Below are 14,359 nucleotides of genomic sequence, written 5' to 3'. Positions count from 1 at the left end.
AATCCGTAAACCTGGCCTTAATCTGATCACCCATATTTGGCTCAAGGTTTCTTATAAAATCGTGGGAGAAAGTATTCTCATATCCAACATATATTCCCAATCTTATCTCATCTTCTTATGAGGTTCCATCCTAGACGGCACATATTATTGTGGTGGTCTATACATAATCTCTTAAGATGGTCTATGTCTGGATCATGACCCTTTATCATTCTTAGATGGGAATATCTATGCTCACTTTATATGGCCTGATGCATATTTTTATTACATGTAAATCCATGTGTTCCCAAGCATTAGCTAGTGATCTTTGTATCACAAAGAATTCGGCCAAGTTCTATCATGGTCATAGACCATGTCACTCGAATTTTTAGTGTTGTTCATGGACCACGGGAGTGTCATTTCTCCCCCTCATGAACATGCTATAAATCTTTTAGATGCTTGGAACATTATAGCCTATTGAGTTTCCCTTGTGTACATGTTACACAACGTGAGATTCTATGGGATAACTCTTTTGTGCCTTTTTCGATATCAATCTTTGCTTCAATTTTAAAGACCTGGATGGCTAGTCCAGTCATGCCATAAAGTGTATAAAATTTCTTGGTCAACCTATCTGGTTACCTAGGCCTTTTGCCTTTATCATACTGATCTTTTAGCATAGTTTAGATCAGTTGGGAGTACAGTCTCGGCCATTTTTATGCCTTGGGCAATTTTTACTTTCTTTATAATCTTAAGGAACTTATATTTCCTTTGCCCATTGGTTCAATGTGGAAACCATTCATTTTTCAAAATTTTATAACTCAAATGGGACTTTTGTTTGGGTGAATAATTCATGCCTCTTTTAGGCAATGCCTTTGGTCGGATAATTTTAATTACTATACTCATTTTTAAATTTTTATTTTGTCATTTATCAATCAAGAAATTATCAAGCAAATCAAATAAGATAATATAAAAATAAAACAACTCTTATAATAAAATTGTAAATGACAAACAAATCAAAACATAAATCAAGCCGACAATTCCCTTTATTATTCTGGACGTGGCTTCTTTGGATTCATCCTTATTCTCTCCAGCCTTATTGGCTTCAGGAAGTCTCATCTCACTGGTTTTCTTTAGTATCTCATTATTCTTCTCAGCTTGTAATAGATACGAGATCAAATTCGTATAAGTGGTGAAACCTTTTTTTTTTTGTATGTATATTGTAACAATAGATCCCTTGGATCAGCTGTGAGGAATGTCTTTTCCAGTAAATCTTCCTCTGTTACCTCTTCACCACATAGTTTCAATTTAGAAACGATTTTGATTAGAGCTGAGTTATATTCATCTACGGACTTAAAGTCCTGAAATCTGAGATTTATCCACTCATGCCTAGCCTTTGGTAATAACACTATTGTGTATCTGGATTTTAACTCTGTCGAAAGGTCTAGAGGATTCTCAATATTTAGATACTGATCTCTGAGATCCTCAGTGAGATGTTGGCGAATAATTGTTACTGCCCCATATTTTTCATTTTCAGTTGCATACTCGTCTTTGATGATACATCTGTCAAGTCCTCTTATCTTCAGGACACTTGCAGTGTTCATGGCCCATTTTACATAATTATCTCCAGAGAGATTAAGGGCTGGATAATCCAAATTTGACATATGAAAATATAGATTTTAGAGTCTTATTATTTGACTTATAATCAGATTCAAACAATGCATTTTGGTTTCTTTCAACCTTTTAGTTATGCAATGTGATTTGGTTTCTTTCAACCTTTAAATTATATAATCTAATCCGATTTATTTTAGTCAATATAGCAATGCAACTTTGGTTTCTTTCAACCTTTAAATTTATGCAATGCAATCCGATTTTTCTTTCAATCTAGCAAGTAGACTAAAATTTAACAATTTCAATCGAAAAACACCTATTTGCAATCGGATTTCATAAAAAAATAGGGTTTGTATAATTCTCAATCCTAAGCAGTTCTAAACATCAAGAACAACTTTTAAAAAAATCAAACTAGACAATCAGATCAATATTCAAGTCGGAATCATTAAAAAAATTAGATGTTTTTGGATGAAAACCGATCTTGTTTATGTTTTAGGGGATTGATCGATTTCTAGGTTTAAGGATTCGATTTGATCATTCAGATCAAGGGGGTTTTGAGATTTAGAAACCATTGTGGTTTCGATTTTAATTGTAAAACAATCTCATATCGAACTTTTGGTTTAAGAGTTTCGATTTACTCATGGAAGGATTTGGACCTATTAATCTTTGCTAGGGTTTGATTTGGGGTTTTGCAAAATTTTAATGGTCATTCCTTTATCAATCAACCATGTTCGATTATGATTTCTTTTAGGGTTTCAAAGTTTACCTTTAGAACTTTGAAGTGTAGATTTGGACCACCGAGAACGGATCAGGAGCTGGTCGCGTGTCCTAGGTTGAGCAAAAACCTCTTGTATCTTTAGAAACCTTAATCAAAAACGAATCAAAACAAGTTAGTATAGATAGATGAAGCAAATCGCATAACATAACAAAGTATAGAGAGAGGCTGCAGTTTAGGTTTTTTGATTAGGGTTTTAGAGTAGTTGACGGCGCGGATTGGAACGGAGCTTGAGGGCGCGTGTCAGATCGGATTGATACGAGGTTTGCGGCGATGGATTCTTCACGTCAAGAGCTTCAATTTCATATATTACACGTCGTCTGGATCCTTACGGTTTGTGAGAACGAACGGTTTGAAGTCGTCAGATGAGTTTTAGAATTTCAGGGTTTTAGGTCACTCGACGGCGCGTCTTAAAATAGAGTGTGAGGGCGCGTCCGGAATCAGATAGAGGCGAGGCCGACGGCGTTGGATTCGTCTCGTCAAGAGCTTCAATTTGATATATTACTCGTCGTCTGGGTTTTCAGGGTTGAAGAGATCGATCGATTTGAAGTTGCGCCGAAATTAGGGGTTTTAGGGTTACTGGCGGCGCGTATTAAAACAGAGCGTGAGGGAGCGTCCGAGATCGGATTGATACGAGGTTTACGGCTTTGGATTCGTTTCGTCGAGAGCTTCGATTTGATATGTGGCTCGTTGTCTGGATCCTTACGGTTGGAGAGATAGAGCGATTTTAAGATGCGCCGTTTTTAGGGTTTTTGGTGGTTTTGGTAACTAGGGTTTTTGGAGAACGTATCGTGCTGATAACGTGTTGTGAAAGTGTGTTTTATTATTGAATCAAAGTGTTCCTTATATAGGAAATATATGGCGACATGGGCCTAAATACAATAGGCCATAAACGGGCCAAGATTACAAGTAAATATCTAATGGGCTGGACATCCATAAACATAATATTCATAACAAGTATCCTAATTCTTGTAGTTATTAAACATGCTTGCAGCTCTGTGTTATACATTTATTTTACTTATGAAATATGATTTAGATTCTATATCATAAATCAAATTTAGAACATGAGATGTGTTTCAAGTTCAATGAAATAAATGTATTTGTCTTTAATTGATGAATGCTGAATAGTTTGAGTCAGGGCTTCCAACATTTAGTTTACATTGCTTACTATTAATTTTCATATATCGTTGTTTTAGCAACAAAAATCTAAACATTTTTATTGTCTATGAGCTTTATTTTGTAGTTATACAAAACTTTAAGAGTACCTAGCCATAGCTATGATGATATTTTCTTAAACATATTAAAGAGATATAAAATAGTTTTCCAAATGAGAAACCACAAGTATTTTCACATAGTATGTGTTAAATAACTATTATAATATTATATTTAACTATTAATTTTTTAAGATGATTAGTTCCCTTCAGGGATGGAGATGCTATTAAAGAGCAACATAAACTACTGACTAGGCGCAAATCAACTCGAACACAGAGAGACATGACATTATGACATTTTATTCCCATAGTTTATTTTCTTAAAACTTGAGTCACTTTATTACAAAAGCACCAAGTTTATTTTATTGTCATACACACAGGTAAGTGCATACAAGACTTATATATGGAAATTTAGTGACCAGACTGAGTCAGAATAACTTCTCCCCCGTGGCCCCCACGGCCTCCATGCCCCCCGTGGCCTCCATGACCTCCATGGCCTCCATGACCCCCGTGGCCTCCATCAGGTTGCACAGTTTTCTCATTCTCTGGCTTCACAGCGTCTGTTCCAAAAATAAATACATTATTTCAAAAGAATTGTTGAGTGCAATTGCAAACGTGCATTTTCAAAATTATATTTCTTTGGTCTTTTTAAAATATATGTATATATATAAGTGTATGTGTATAAGTTCCAAATATAATTATATAGTTATAATTTAGTGACCAGGCTCAGTGTGAACAGCTTCTCCTCCGTGGCCACCTCTTCCCCCTTTACCTCCGTGGCCTCCTCTTCCCCCGTAATGTCCTCCTCTTCCGTCGTAACCTCGTCCATTGCCTCCATGCCCACCTCCGTATCCTTCAGGGTGCACAGTTTCCTCATTTTCTGACTTCACCATGCCTGAACACCACATTATTTAAAATACTTTTGTTTAGACGTGCTTAGTGTTATGTACATTCGTCTCCCTTATTTTGATGTTAAATTTCTCTTAAAACCTTTTAAAATTTGTATATAAATTGGAATCTCTATATTTCAAAAAAAAAACAAAAACATAAAACTTACGTTCTATATAAAATCGCACCAAACTTCTAAAATATTTTGGGAGGGTCTAATACGTATGACAAGGATTTGACATCGTAAGTTTGATTAATTAGTATGTCAAAAAATAATATTAATATCCCAGCTTCCCAAACTTAATACGGACAAAAATAAGCTCGCGATTCTTTTTTGGTTTCTATAAAATAGTTTTAGTACCAGACTGCCTTGCAGATGCCGCGGTCATTTCTGAGACAACGAGAAGAAATGCTAAGAGACCCAACAGAAGCAAAGTCTTGGATGCCATTTTCTTTAATTGCATATGAGTTAGCACTCTCTGTATGGAGAAAGAAGATATGAATAAAATGCTGCCATGCATGCTCCCTATTTATAGAAAATAAGGAAGGGATGACAAAAGACGAATAAGTAACCCACTAGGTAGGAATCCGCGCCTTGCGCGGGATGAGATGATTAATTGTGTTATTTTGTAAGATATAAGAAAGTATACCTGTTTAGTTTGAATATTGGTCCGATGTTAGGTTTTGTGTTTTTTTTGGTATTCAATCTCGGTTGTGCTCATTTTTTCCGTGTTTAATATGTAAATAAATATGTTTAGTCTAGATATCTATGCAAGAATATAAAAGTATATAACCAAATACTTTTTTTTGGTTTCTACAAAATACTTAAAATAAAAATTTGAAGTTATCCAACATTATTTGTGCCGTAAGAACTTTCATATATGTTACACATGATATAATTTTTTTTATAAAGATTTATCATAATAAAATTTTAATGTTCAAAATGAAAATTATCTTTATTTCAACAAACTTCATAGTTAAGTTTAATAATTTAACATTTATAACTTGTAATTCTATATAATTAATATTTAATAGTTATTTTTACTACCTTTATTTGTTCTCTTTACTCTAATATAGTTTAAGTAATAAAATAATTAGATTTGTAATTGATCATAATATTTCAATCTTTTCTTTATAAGTTATACCAATGTTACTGTTTAAAGAAATTAATTTTAAAAAATATCAATATAATGTAACTACAAACTGGTTAATGTATCAAAATAATGTAACTACAAACTGGCTTAGAGTCGACAATTGCTAAAGTCAACTCGTCTTTGGGTAACCTAGTAAGGAAGATACTGGATGCATTATTTTTTTTTTTTTGAAAAAGGAAAAAAAAAGAAAAAAAATTACTATGACAAAATATTATAAATCTTTTATATTAAGGTTCAAAATTCCTACTAAATACACTTACAATGCAAGAAAATCTTGCACTTCAGACATGAGTTAATTTAGTTGCACTTCGGAGACATTGTATGCATTTGATATACTTCATTCAGCTGGTAAACAAATACAATTTAGTGTATATAATAAAAGAGTAAATACACAATAAATTTGACAAATTGTGTGATCTGATAATATTATATTTTTTAAAGTTCACCTTTCCAAACTTTGATCTTCCCAAATCTGATAACACAGATAATAGCATGCTCACTACGCGTTTGGATAGCTTCCATAACATCAGTTGCAAAACTCCCCCACAAAACAGTATGTGGAGGGTCATCACTATAAAAGTATTTGGTTAGTTTGGATTGTGATGAATACCACAGAAAAGTCTATTAAAAATAATAGTAAAATTAAAATTATCCTTCATTTCTTAATTTCAAGGCAATCTTGTTTGTGTCTTTCCCATTGATTGAGAGAACTTCAATTGGGGACACTTCAACAATCTGTCCAATGACATCTGTGCCATAGCAGCAATGAACATTAGTACAATATAATATGACAAAAGATTAAATTTAAAAATTACTCACCAACCAAGTAGTCTGTATTGAGCGACCCATCAAGAATATCACGATAGTTAGCAGGCTCAAACTCAGAAACCTCAATGGGCAACTCGCAATTTCTCACAAGCGTGGTTTCAAGGAAAGAAATATTGTATGGATGGTTAGTAGTTCAGTACGAACCACATGAGTGACCAACTGAGAAAGTGATGAGTATCTTTGAATCACCCTGGTACATAACTGGATCAAATCGATTCACCAAATCCTTTTTCACGGACGCATGAATTTTCACTCCCTGCAATGCACATTTCCAAAAAAATCATAAGAACATATCTTCCATATAAATAGGATTTTGAGCAACAAAAAAAAGACAATAAATCTCACGTTAGAGTCGACGACGACCATCTCAATTGTTAATTCTCCTGCAGCGGAGTACTGCTTCCAAAGTCGAACGATCCTGACCTTGATCTTCCATATGGTTTTGAAAGGTTTGAGATCAGTGAAACTGCTGAAAGAAGCCATTATTTTGTTTGCTTAAAATGTATAAAGAACGTCAAGAGAAGTCGTAGGTGTGATCTATTTTTGGTGGTGTTAGACCATTTTATATAGTTGAGAAGATACAAAGAGATTAGGTATCGACAATATAAATGTGACCACTATTAATTAACCTTGGGTACAAAGCAATCGAATGAAGCATTTAATTTTATTTCTTTTTGAAAGTAAAATATACAAAAATTATGGGAAAGCAATCATAAAAATTAAACATGCGAATATTTATATTCCAAATCGTCTACTTGGATAAACGAAAAGTGAAATAATATATTACGTATATCTAATATCACGGTCTATACTAATAGTGACCACTATTAATTAACCTTGGGTAGAAATCAATCGAATAAAGCATATAATTTTATTTCACTTCCAAGGTAAAATATACAAAAATTATGAAAAACCGTCATAAAAATTAAAAAGGCGAATATTTAGATTCCAAATCGTCTACTTGGATCAATGAAAAGTGAAATCATATATTACATATATCTAATATCACGGTCTATATTAATGTTTTGACGCTTCTCCAAGTTATAAATATTTTTAAACCAGAAGACATATATATGTCACGGTCAAGTCTGTAAAAATATGGTTTTTAATATGCTATCAAACTTGAAAATCTGAAAAACTCTTGAGAGAAAGCATTAATAAGAACGATTGAATATACCCTATACTTTTATTTATGATTAAAGGCGAATCGAGGAAAGTAATTCCTGCGCAAGTTGGAATGTAGTGTTACCTAGTCTAGAAATCGTTATCTATCTTTACATTATCATATAAAATAAAATATTGATATAATAAGTTCATTATTGAATACAGTAAAATGTATAAGATATTATTAGTAACAAAAATTATATATCACTCTCTGCAATCCGGGAAAAGCAAGATTTCAAAAAATATATGATAGTGAACATGAAATATTAATTCATGGTTGTGGATATAAAATAAATAATTTTATTACTGATATTAATTCATGGTTGTGGATATAAAATAAATAATTTTATTACTGATAGTGAACATGAAATATTAGATAATAATTCAATAACAAAACGTTGTGACAAAACTAAAAAAAAAATCTCTAATAGGATACTTTTGATAATACTCTCCAACCCAAAAATTCTAGTTCCCACGCTTTAGTTTTCTGATCCCACAGAAACTTATTCTTCATAGAATCATCCATAAACTTGACGTCCACACTATCAATACTTGCCATATTATTTTCCATCCAGACCATAAACTTTGATTTAAAATTCTCTTTCTCTGGAAATTGGCCTGAAGGTTTTTCAGTTACTGCATATGACATAAAATTGTTATATTGATCGCATTCGTCTATTTCAATCTTGCTGAAATCATCAATTTTGTTGGACGCCTGAAACATATTAACCAAATAGGTTAGAAGGGAGATGTACATATCCATAAAATTCGAGGAAAAAAGAAACACAGGACAATCACGTAGACAGGAATACAAAAACGTTACATTCTTATTCCTCGATGATGACTCATGGTTACATGTGTATAATCCCTAAAGGAAAAAAAACAAAGTGACATTCTTAAACTCATATACAATAATTTTAAAAGAGGTAAAGAAAATCAGGATAATAAATACATGTTTGATAATTGACCAAACAAATTTAAACGCTTGCATGGTTTTGAATTTGGTTGACTAAGATGCAAGACTTCTAAACGATATTTATAACGATGTACGTCTTAACCGATCGCATAGTTCTTTATCGTAGAAGAATCTTATATATATTCCATAGTAATGATGTTAGAGCGTAAAATCACATTAAATATGTGTATTCTGAATATTGTGTATATCTTGTGACAATATACATCTATTAATGATTGAGGATTCTCCAAGTCTAGAAAATTTTCTTTGGATTTAAACTATATACTTTGGATTCATATTAAATATCATCTATTTTACTCGATATGTCTACCAAGTATCTGTGTTTAAGGATGGATAAGCATATTGATAGAAAAGCGATAATTTGTAGAGTCTTTACATTAATATAACGCTTTTATTACTGAAAGTCTTATGTATAATCCCCTATATATTAAAAGAGAAACATTACAACATTTGGTGTAGCCATGTGTCATCACCACAATTCTTCTTAGAATCTTTAAAGTATTAAGTTGGTCCATATGAATATATAATAAGCTTTTTATTAAACTAACTATTAACTAATTATTAATGTTTTTCATTATTTCCTTAAATAAAATTACGGAATTGCCTAATGTAGCTAAAATATATATATATATGACAATGATTTTGAATAATAAAGATTTGATAAACAAATTAGAATATAGTGTCATTTATCATTTAAAAAAAGTTAACTTATTAAAATAAATTAATAAAAAATTAGATTTTTCCGTATGTGTTATATTTTGAATTTTTAATACTAATATATATCATAAGTAGTAACCCGCGCCTTGCGCGGAATGAGGCATATATATCATTGTTTTAAGTTATAGACTATGATTTTGTAAGACATAAGTATATATTTGAAGAGAAAGTGAAAAACACCGGAATTTCTGATTTTTTAGTGGAACAATAACATTTGAAAAGTAATACTATAACTGCCTTAAATAAATAAAATATAGTTATTTTATTATATAAAAAAGTTTAAGAGAAAATAAATTGAATGTGATTCCACCCTTTAAACTTTTTTAATTTGTTTTAATATAAAAACCAAAATAACATAATTAATTGATACGATAAGAAATTATAGTCTAAATTTTTTTTTGAAGTTTAATCAAAATGCACGGAATTGAATCCTGAAAGTAAAAAAAACCATATCTGTTAACATATAGTAACTATATCAAATTTAAAATAATTTTATACTCACATTGATTAAAAATAATTCTTTATTTGAGGAATCTGAGGATCAAATAAAATATCCGAAAAGTTTTCAAAAGGTATTAAATTTCTGAAGCTATCTATAAGAAATTCAATTCTGATCCTAAACATAATTTTTTTGTCATAGTTACTAATAGAGATAACTAATATTCATTAAAAAAATCTTACCATTACCCCTCTCAATTGACCACCATAGTTTGAGTACACAAATTAGAATAATTCTTGGGTTCATCCCTAGGGTGAATTTATAGGTTCACCAACCAATGAGAATTAGTTATTTCATATGCAGATTTTTTCAAAAAAGGAAATAGAATATTTAGAATTTGTTTTCTAAAATAAAAGGATAAAAATAAATAAAAAAATAGTAGTAGCTGCAAAACAAATCTATACTATTAAAGTACAAGCACATTTGGATTTTTACTCAGTTTACCCCTATTAAAGAAGCTTTCTTTTGTATTCATTAATGATATTTTGGACATTCTGTATTGGTTTCTTTTTTAATTGTTTTTGGTTTGTTATTAACCACCGGTTTCCTAATTCAATTTTGGTATGTGATTATTCCGTGTTTGATACTGCATCATTTTAATATTTTTCCAACCGGACATGTTTGAAACTGCATCGTTTTTTCTCAAACTATTTAATGGTTTGGTTTTAAACTGCTTTTTCCTAAATATAATCCCAACTATCTAACAAAAATTATTTATAAAAAATAAAAATTGTTTATTGGTTCAACCAGTGGTTCAACCGGTAACCGGATTTCGATTTTAATAGTTTTTATTGGATTTTTTAATTTTTTTTTTTTCAAACCCGAACTGAATTTATCTTTGATCAACCGGTAATCCGTTCAACCGCAGGTCTAAGTCGAATTTCAAAACACCAATCAAAACTATAAAACTGTTATATTGGTTTATATTTAAAATATCTAATTCAAAATTAAAAACCTAAAAATACATGTATAATATAGTTTTATCAAACATAAATCTGGATATAAAATACATATATGAGACGAATTATATAAACACATATACAAAACGAATTATATAAATGTGATTATATAAAATTTTCACCTAACATAAACCCGCGCTTTGAAAGCGCGGGTCAAAATCTAGTTAACATTATTAAAGTTGTTCATACTAAACACTAAACTCTAAACACTAAACCATATACCCTTGGGTAAACCCTAAACCCTTGGATAATCTTTAAACCCTTGGAATATCTATTTACCCAAGGGTTTAGGGTTTACCCAGGGGTTTAGGGTTTACCCATGAATTTAGGATTTAGTGTTTATGGTTTAGAGTTTAGGATTTAGTATGAACGGTTTTAACAATATTAAAAAAAATTACAGCTACTACTATTTTTTATTTACTTTTTATCTTTTTGCTTAAAAAATAAATTTTAAATATTATGTTTCCTTTTTCGAAAAAATCTGCATATGAAATAACCAATTCTCATTGGTTGGTGAACCCAAGAATATCTCCACAAATTAAATATCCTACGATTTCTACACTGCGATCTATAAGAAATCATTTTAGTATATTGTCCTTATCAGTGAGATTTATATGTAATGGTCAGTTTATTTTTCTTGCATGATAATGGGAGACTTATTACTTAATGCACTTGAGATTGTTATTATTATTTTTTGACTTTTCTATGTAACAATTTTTATAGAAAAGTCAATATAGTGTTTTAATTTATATTATTGAGGTTAGATTTGTTATAATCTGGTTAATTTATCATTTATTTTGTTTTGGCTTTTTATAACAAAATTATAGTGTTTTAATTTATATAGTTGCAATATTATTGCTAATAAGAAAGGAAACAAGAAAGTAAATGCAAAATTAGATTATGTTAAATAGATATCTTATAAGTTCGAATCTTAGATATTTAACATTTTTTTATTGATTTGAGACTTGGTAAGCAATACAAATATTTAATATATTTTTTACTGATTCAATGTTATATTTACTAACCAAAGGGACTTCCTTAAAATTTAACAAAAAACTTTACATGCACAACGTTCTCTTAAACAAGAAACGAACCAATGTGTTTTACAGCATCTGCTCGATATTATTATCATGCAATGTGATCAAAGCCAACGAAATTCAACTAAAATCCACCCATGTCGTGAAGTTCAACTAAATCAACTCGAGTTCACCTGAAGTTCAAGATTTTCTTGCAGTGTACGTCTATATAGCTTCTTTCTATAACCTTGTTTGACAAAAAGAGAAGAGAACAAACATTATTTGAAGCTGTTGTTTCGGTTATTAAACTTCCGCGAAAAAGAAACACCCTCAGCGGCGGACGTGCGGCGCGAGCAAATTGTAGGCATCAAGCTTAGCCGGGGATATTCAGCTTCAGACATCAGCTTTTTGCTTAAACTTGCGGTTAAGCGGTCAGTGAGAAAGCTGAGGATCCGGACGTTTGGAAAAACCCTAGAACTGCCGAGATGCTTGAGTATTTGCGTGACCCTAAAGTCATTGGTACTCCATGAAGTTAGGATCAAGGTTGTTCATCCTTTCTTTTGATTGCCATCACTCAAGAATCTGCACCTTTTATCGGTCAAGTTCTCAGTCCACGAGTCTCTTGAAAGGTTTTTAAAATCGTGCCATGATATTGAATACTTGGTTGTACATAATGTGTTGTTCAAGACTGTTCTGCCTTGCCGTCTTTTGCTGTCACTCAAAAGCATGCACCTTATTTCGAGTAATTTCTGGGAAAACCAATCTGCTGCAAGTCTTTTAAGAGTCTGTCCTGTTCTTGAAGATTTGGTCGTGGACCAGACCAAAGTATTCAGTAATAATAACGTGCGTGCTTCGATCACTTGCAGTGCCCTAAAAACATTGATACTCTGTGAACTAACTATCAACGCTGTTCCACCATCGTTTTCCATGCCATCACTCAAAGCCATGCAACTTTTATCTGTTACGTTCTCGGGAGGCGAATCAGTTTTAAATCTTTTAAAAATATGCCATGTCCTTGAGGATTGGTTGTTAACCAAACACAAGTGTTCGATAGTAATGAGTGTACTCTGAGTAGTTGCAGAACACTAAAAAAGTTGACGCTCAGTGAACTAAGTATCAAGGCGGTTCTGCCTTGGTTTCTACACTTCAATCTCCTTCTTTCTTCTTCTATGACTGGCGGCGTGAGCCAGTCCGATCTCGAAGGGAGAGAACGATGACTCGGGTCCATCCATCGTCGACAGGAAATGCTTCTAAATGTTTCTGGTTCGTGGTGGTGAGTTTGGTACGATCTTTATCCCCTTGCTGAGATGGGGATTCAAACTATATGTTGTTATTGTGATTGTTTCTTGTCGTTTAACGTCAAAGCTATAAAAAAGAATGTAAACAGAAACTGTTCGACCATAAAAAAAATGGTTAAATTTTTTGTCATTGAAGCAAATAAGGAAAGAAAGCTAAGAATTAAATGATCCGTTTTTCTTAAAATCGCTCACAGAGTGACACGTGGAATGGAGACTTCTCATGCATTCTCACCAAAATCGTTTAAGGAAAGTCTTAAAATGCTTCTCCTTTAATATATAGGGGATAGTGCAATAAAAAGATGAATATTATTTTATTAAAACAAAAGTAAGAGTAATTGCATTATCTTCAGAAAATGACAAAGTTTAGGTAGCAATTAAATAACATGGTATTTATTTGCAGCTTTTGGATCCATCCTAAAATGAAATTGGTAATGAGATAAGTATCAAACAAAGTATACGTTGCGTCGGCCCATATGGTGGGTTGTTGAAGACATTTTTGCAGGAACTTTAAACTCGATAAAGGGCAACCTCACTAGTCTTTAAGATATTTCTTATCGACGTATTCAAAAACAGAGCAAGCAGACACATGTTAATACATGTAGAATCGCATTATTGGATCATAGTTTGATATTATTATTACTTGGGCACAAAAGTCGTCCACTATCTCTACTTTAAAGATCTTGTGGAAATCTCAGCCGACAGATTTTAAGCAGTCGATAAAGATGGATCTTTATGCATTGTAAGTAGAGCATGGAGGAGTACGACGTAATTACTAAGATTTACTAGATAAATCTCCTTTTCATTAATTAATGAAAATGTACAATTGCGGATTTATATAAGGAATTGATGGCCAAAACCAGAGCCTTTTTTTTGTTCAAAACCAGAGCCTTAAACCAATGTGTAACGCCCATTCATTTCCACGTTTAATACTTCATTGAATTTGAAATATAGTTTAGTATTCTGCTATAAAAATAAATTAGAGTATTCTGCTATAAAAATAAATTAGTATATTTATATATTAAAGAAAAACGGTAAACCGTTCTTCCATGAAAGAATGTTAAATCACCGATGACCACGTGTTAGGATATCTGAGTATAATCGGATTCGAACTCAACTATATTTTACTTAGATATAATAGTAAATTATTAGTGGATTGCCATAACATATCTAAAATATGATGTTTTAGATTTTTGTTTTAGAAAATATGCCGTAAATTTTTTGCTTTGAATTTATTTGTTTTTGTTGTATATTGATTTTCAAAACACTATTAAAAGCGGTAAAAATTTTGAT

General features: G+C 31.6%; 1 protein-coding gene across 1 annotated transcript; it reads right to left on the bottom strand.

Moving 5' to 3' along the window:
* Positions 1-3,854: 3,854 nt before the first annotated feature.
* LOC108834641 (glycine-rich protein 3 short isoform) lies at positions 3,855-4,973 on the bottom strand. The gene is made up of 3 exons (XM_018607968.2): positions 4,820-4,973; positions 4,292-4,465; positions 3,855-4,130 (listed from the first exon to the last, which is right to left on the bottom strand). Exons 1-3 carry the CDS (start codon positions 4,920-4,922, stop codon positions 3,982-3,984), a joined length of 426 nt encoding a protein of 141 aa, XP_018463470.1. The 5' UTR covers positions 4,923-4,973; the 3' UTR covers positions 3,855-3,981.
* Between the last annotated feature and the right edge of the window lie 9,386 nt (positions 4,974-14,359).

Source organism: Raphanus sativus, chromosome 5 (assembly GCF_000801105.2).
Source record: "Raphanus sativus cultivar WK10039 chromosome 5, ASM80110v3, whole genome shotgun sequence".
NCBI classification, from domain to species: domain Eukaryota; kingdom Viridiplantae; phylum Streptophyta; class Magnoliopsida; order Brassicales; family Brassicaceae; genus Raphanus; species Raphanus sativus.
The sequence above is the reverse complement of the archived record's forward strand: the minus strand, read 5'-3'. Positions and strand labels throughout refer to the sequence as shown.